The 7,048-nt window shown below is 38.8% G+C and overlaps 1 protein-coding gene across 5 annotated transcripts in view; it reads right to left on the reverse strand.

Moving 5' to 3' along the window:
- Nucleotides 1-7,048, reverse strand: part of spock1 (SPARC (osteonectin), cwcv and kazal like domains proteoglycan 1) — a 93,917-nt gene that overhangs the window by 44,996 nt on the left and 41,873 nt on the right. For all 5 annotated transcript variants that reach the window (XM_034883533.1, XM_034883536.1, XM_034883531.1 and 2 more), the window contains one exon: nt 4,707-4,752. In XM_034883533.1, the coding sequence (XP_034739424.1) occupies nt 4,707-4,752 (46 nt within the window). The remainder of the gene's footprint in view (nt 1-4,706; nt 4,753-7,048) is intronic.

A 7,048-nucleotide genomic window follows, 5' to 3' on the forward strand; every position in this document is an offset into this window, starting at 1 on the left:
TACTTAAACTCCTTCACTTGGGGTAAGGACTCACCCCCTACCCGAAGAAAGCACTCCATCGGTTTCCTGCTGAGAAACTGCAGGAAACCGCATCTGCATCATGTATTTTATTATTTTATCTGGCCATTAGTTCTATTTGATACAATAACATTGTACTCACCTAAGTAATTACTGAAATCTCTGGCTGAAAATAGTTTTAATGGGGCAATAAACATGGCTGGTCACACAGGCATACAGTTTGAAAATAAAGCCCCAGGTTAGTAAAACGGTGAGGGGACCTTCGTTGTCATGGTTACAGTGGTAATAACAATGTGGTTAAGGTCAGGGAATGATTGCGGTCATCATGCTTTAAAAAAAACACTGTCGGTTGGAAAATGGAAACAGTTGGATGTTTTGAAGACTCATCCATCCACGTCCCAAAGACTTTGTTCCTCACTAACAAAAACATATGTTTACATGCTGTCCTTCTTTTTAGGATAGTTGCTAACACTTATTTCAAAAACACAAAAGAAGATGGCCTACAAAATCAAAGTCTGTTGGTATATTAGTGACATTATGGGTGTGCTTCCTTTCAGTTTAACCCCCAAATAAAGGAGTTTACACAGTTAGACAGTTTGACTGTCCCACTGCTGACGTTTCTTTCCTTATGTTTTTGGCCTTATTTTTAGCAATGATCTCAACAATTAAGGTGTCAGTCCTGCGGATGGTTAAGAAGTTTCGGAAACCCACCATACACACCGGTCCTATGGCAGAGTTCAGGGTGCTGTGTCTGTCAATCTTTGTAACTTTCCAAAACCGACAATCTGACCTTCATACCCACTTCACACAGGGATCGGCCAGTTGTATGGAGGTTTGAAGTTCTATCTTAAACTCTCTTTTTTATTCTTTACGCTATGCTTTTTTTCCCCACCAACCTTGGAGTGTGGCTTGGAAAAGCTATAAACACGTTTTCTAGTTCTTTTATATCATAACCTGACCTTTACTTTGGTGAGTACAATGTCATTTTAACCAAAAATAAATCTCAAGTTGTAGCAAACTGAAGTTTTTCTTCAAAGACAAGACATCCCCACAGAGAAACATAAAGGGTGTCCTCTTATTGGAGTATGTCCAGTAGAGCTGTCAGTCTTCCTCTATGGTACCATTCAAACTCCATTTGTTTAAATATCCAAATACTAGTCAAATATGTATTGCTCATATGCAGCCTGTTATAAATATGTACTACACTACTCAGGTTAATGCATTGTCAATGCCACAAAAAGCATGTGATTGTTGTTACACATTCTGTCCCCTAGTGGGACTTCCAACATTAGCCTGGCCTTGGGCGGCTGCCAGAGTGAGTGGTCACCTACCAATCCAAAGGTGGTCCGATCCCTGGCCCTGCAGTCCCATGTTATTGGGCAAGACACTGAACGCCAAGTTTCCCCCGATGCTGTGCATCGAAGTGTAAATGTGTGTGAGAATTTATCTGATGAGCAGGTTGCACCTTGTACGGCAGCCTCGGCCACAGTGCAAGAATGCGTGTGAATGGTTCCTGTACTATGTAAAAGCGCTTTGGGTAGTTGTTGAGACTAGAAAAGCGCTATATAGGAAAATTCCACTTACATTTACATATGAAAGGTACCTAGGTCACAGCGCATTGCATTTCTGGCACACCTCTCTCTGTTTCCATTATTTTCCACCACGCACATAGTGACAAACACAAAAAAGAGAACTCTGGAAATAAACATTATCTAACAAGTGTATTAAAGTGGCTCTGTTGTTAAGGCTAACGTTGCTCGGTTAGCACGTTGGCATCATGTTAGAAAGCACAGCCAAAACAATTTGTCATAAACAAAGCAACACTAACAACAGTGTTACTTAGCGACGATGCTAACGGCATTGATAGCTAAGTCAAACAGTACTGCAACTACTATTTTACTGATTTAAAATCAACCTGTTTCTTGCAGATTGTTCCGTTACTGAGAAAGTGTTTGAAGGTAAAATCTGAAGTCGACGCTAACTTTGACTAGCGTGACAAGCCAGACCCATATCTGCCGCTAGGGTGCGTCTAGATTTCTAGGCTAATCATTGACAGCTGTAGGCCAGCTAACATAATCTTTAGCTGTGTCCATGAAGCTCCCAGCAAAGCTCCTATATCTCTTGACGCAGTTAGGAAACCAGAATGAGCTAACTATTGATAACAAAAGCATTTTGGCTCGGTAAAAGTCGATTTTAAAGTCATGTTAAAGCTATTTCCCATCCTTCTTCTGATTTCCAGCCGCAGCCTGTCACTACCCCCTGTACTAACATTACACAGTACATAACATTAGCCCACAATGCCTCGGGGTTGCCACTCCCGTAACTTAATGTTCATCGGACGTGACGTGAGAACAGCTTAGCTAATGTTAGTCAATCTATTTATACATAAACAAACAAACTTTGAATAGCAATTTCAGCATTCGACTAGTATTGATGTTTTAACCGTTCAAATTATATTCAAATTTCAGAATTTGTTCCAACAGCCCTAGTGTCCAGAGTGTGTCCCTTTCCCTCTGGTTATTATCGGTCAATGTTTTCTTTTCTCGAGTATAATAAGGAGTATAGTTGAAAGAAATTTTAGTGCTGGATATGACTTAAGATTTGGTCAATCAGAGCAACCATATTTGGGGAACAGTGTTTAATCCACAGGGGCTCTACAGCAACATTTATTTTAATAGTCCATCATCGTTTGAACATCCAAATCAGGCTTCTGTACATGTGCTACAACTGGTACAGAGGATTCCTCCAAAACATCTGATGCATGTAAGTCCCTGGTAAGGAGGATGAAGCTCTGTTTACTTTTTCTTAATTCTCACTCAGAAACAAGAGAGTTTCTCTAGAATTTGATGCACTGTGGCTGTTCTCATTAGGTTCAGTATCCACGAGGAGCTGGCCCAGATAATGCTTCTCAGCAAGTTTTTCCCTGAAGAGTTACAGTTACTGTGCTAGATATGCAAAACCAAGCCAGTACAGTACAAACTCAGTGGTAGAAAGATTTAAAGTCTGTTATGCTGTTCAGAGAGCTGCAGTTCAATGTACCCCCCAAACTGTGTGTGTTTGAGTAAAGTGTGTGTGTGTGTGTGTGAGAGTGTGACAGTGAGAGTGGGGGCGAGAGAAAGCGAGTGTTTGCAATAATTGAGTTTAGTCAAGAGTTACTGAGGGTCTAAGAGCATTACACACTTGAGTGTGATGGATAAAGTGGACTTGGCGTTGTTGCCATAGTAAGTCCATGAGCAGTTCGTAACTGTAAAAGTAGCAGCATCTGGCCTCGGAAACACACACACACATGCACACACACACATGCACACACACACACACACACACACACACACACACACACACACACATTCCTTAAGTACATTCTAAAAGTTATGTTTTCATGTATCTTCTAAATTAAAATACGGTTGTACAGCAGATGATTTGCACTACTTCTTTTATCACCTAATGAAATACAATTAAAAATAAATTATATGATATTTGTTTGTATTTATTCCACTACCTTGAAAGCAGATGGTTGCAATTTGAACATGTAAATTTGTAAAATCCAGCATTATTTTCTGTTTAATGTTATGTGTGGGATTGCTACTCTTCCTACTTTAAATGAGTTGTGTCAGTTGTGCAGGTCTAACATTACTGTAGAGTGTGAAAAGTATTCTTATTTGAAAGTTAAAAAAAAAGAAGGAAAAATGTGGAACTACAGTGTTTTTCCTTCTGCTTCATCTCTTTCTCTTTTGGCGCTCATCACTGTACACATTGACATGAAATAGGGACTTAAACTTTCAAAAGAAAAACATACAGTATATAGCCACATTTTACAAATCTCATTACAATGTATGGTGTATGAAGGAAACAAAGATGGATAACCTTTGCCTAAATTCAAAGTCTTCAAAGTCATTTCATGTTGTTTGAAATTAAATATAAGTGAATGAGTGAGACATGTTCAGTGAGACTAATTAAAATCACCTTCAGTTCTTTTAAAGCCTGCTCCAATTAACTTGAAAGGAACAGAAAAATGACCAGTCCTTTAAGGTTTTTTGTCCTGTGGTAATGATGGCTGCATTAGCCTCTGTGTGTAAAATGCTCTTTTTTAGCTAAAGCAAATTACCCTCTTTTGAGGAAAAGGGCATTACAGGAAGAGACCAAATTAATATTTCTACTGATGCACCATACCTGCATATAAACTCCTCTATATAAGGGTCTATAGGTCATTGAATATTAGAGCCACTGTTCAAAACAAGAGATGTTTTTGTCCTTTTTTATTATGTCATTTTTTTATTTGAAGAAAAGTAAGAGGATTTATCAGTTGCATGTGAAAAGGTAAAAAACTGACGCTCCTAAAAAGACGATTGAATGAGTAAAATTACAACATTACGTCTCATCATGTCCGACATGTTACCAAGAAGTCCCCGGTTGAGCCTGTAATTGATGCAATCGTTTGCCATTTTGTCATCATAATTATATTTCTGTCAGTACCTTAGTTTGGGGAATGTGTTCTTTCCCCCGAAGTTACCTTTTGGAAGTTAATGAAATACGTTAAACAGTTTTTAATTTTGTCACAGTTTATCTGATTTCCTCATTTAGATATATGGTGTCTGATCATACGTCTTTGTACCTGACCAAACATCCAATGCCAATGCCATCAGTATGCATTAATGCAAACATTAGAATTACACACAAACAGCACTCACCTTGGTCCAGAGACATGGCAGGAGCCCAGCTTTTGAAGTAGTCATCCTGTGTGGATACACAACACAAGAACTAGGTTATAAAAAATAATTTAAAGAGAGAGACCACAGAAAGAGAACAGCCACAAAAAAACATAAAAAAATACACTAAGAGGTAAAAGCTTGTTTGGACAATTAGAAATAGGACAGACATGTTTACAGAAACCTGCAGGAGACACAATGGGGAGGGCTCCAGTAAATAATGGCTTTAACTAGGACAAAAACATTTAATTTTAAGGTCAACATGGGCTTCTGCTCTGGAAAAACTTTTCAGAATGTATTGTTATTTATAGGGAAAACTGAGAGGAGGAGAAGAAGGATTTTGATTGGCTTCTCTCAGCTAAGCTGAGTTGAGAAGAGGTTTGCATGTATTTAGCTAAATACACTTTCAGATTCCATTTACAGCTTGAGACATCTAATTTGTAGTGGCTTAAACAATGTTGTTTAGTGTTACCATAAACCGTTAATATTAATAAATATACAGTCTATACGTGTTACATGAATATCCAGTCCATCCAGGATTTTGCGATGTCGTGAGCGCGCCAATTCACGCAAATTTAACCAATCACCGCAACTTTGGTGCGATCCGCAATTTTAACCGATCACTGGAACTTCTCGGTAAATTTGACCAATAACCAGAGTTTCCCGCGACTTCAACCAATCCCGGCAGTCCCACGTGCCAGACTTTGTATCAGTTTGTGACTCTGAGAGCCAATGACCAAGCGGGGGTGAGAACGGGTTAACGTCACACGCACGTCGCCAAATTCATTTCCTTATTTTCTGAAATTAAGACAAGAAGGGTGTGACTCGAATATCTCACATTCACCAACAAAAAGTATAGCGAAAGACCATGGAAACCATTTCAGACCGTTCTGCCAACCTGCTGCTCAGTTCCCCCCCCGTGACTGACGCGCACGCTAATTAATTCAATAAATTATTATTTTGTCTTAAATCCACCAGCCATTTTCATTTGCAGCATCCTGGCCTTATTGGTAAGGTTCCTAGATAAACTCAGCCTATAGTTATTTTATTCTCCTCAACACATGTTTCCTTTTTATTGTAAAGAACGATACAAAAAATAAAAAGCAGCTTCATTGCAACAAACAACGCAACTTTTATCGCAATTCTTTACAAAAGCTCCCGCAAAATCAGGCATTTGGGGTCGCAACAATCTCAAAAAAAGGCTGTGAAATCCTGGAGGGACTGAATGTCACACATATAGGTGTAATAAAGATTGGTTTATAGTTATTGCTCAGCTTATAGGTATCTGGTAGGTGTGTTTTAGCTTCCTGTAGCAGCCACTGCTATGTGCCAGGTCAATGATGATGTTTATTAATATGCAGTATTTGTCAGAAATTGTAGCTTCTCCTATGAAGACATTTTAGATGATCACAACTGTTTTACTACACACTCATAATAATCACTTATATGTGATTATATCCACACTATAGTGTATTTTAAATCATTTATGAAATGTGTAACTACTACTTATAAATGCTAAATAGAGGAGGCTAGACTAAAGTGACACAAACTCACACACACACACACACACACACACACAGGTACACATACACACACACACGCACACACACACACAGTGGTGGTGTCTGCATCTAAAAGTAGTGCTCAAAGCGAGGCATATGTGTGTCAGCAGGGAGTGAGCCTGTGTCTGTGACACTATGTGAACAGGGCAGAAAAAACCTGCTGGGTTAAGCAGGATCTCTACCTCCTTTATTATTGAATTATAGAGAGAGTAAGAGTGAGTGAGAGTGAAGGAGAGACAAAGATAGTGAGACAGACAGAGAAAGAAAGACAGATGGAGGTAAATAGTCCACAGAAAAAGGACAGTTGACCCATGCATCCGGTCCTTGTTCTATAACATGACAATTGCCTGTATTTGAACCAATACAAGAGTTTTAAATGAAGAGATGGAACCTAATTAACTTCTCCCTTCCTCCCTTCACCCATGTCCTTACTGTTTTTTTCCTCTGATTGTATGTCCATCTCCCCTGCTCTGTCTCTATTATCAAATTATCCTTTATAGCTGTGAAATAAGATGCTAAAAGTCTTTTCTGCAAAGTTTTAACTGAGGCCTGCATCATTTAATGTGAGGCCATTACATGTATTATATCTAGCCTATGAATGACAATTTTTCTGTTGATTTAAAAACTCCATGCTCTCTCTATTGCTATACAATACATACAAAGAATAGTTAGAGGCTGCAGAAGACAATATACAGTGGGTACGGAAAGTATTCAGACCCCTTTAAATTTTTCACTCTTTGTTTCATTGCAGCCTTTTTCCAA

Source organism: Etheostoma cragini, chromosome 10 (genome assembly GCF_013103735.1).
Source record: "Etheostoma cragini isolate CJK2018 chromosome 10, CSU_Ecrag_1.0, whole genome shotgun sequence".
NCBI lineage: Eukaryota > Metazoa > Chordata > Actinopteri > Perciformes > Percidae > Etheostoma > Etheostoma cragini.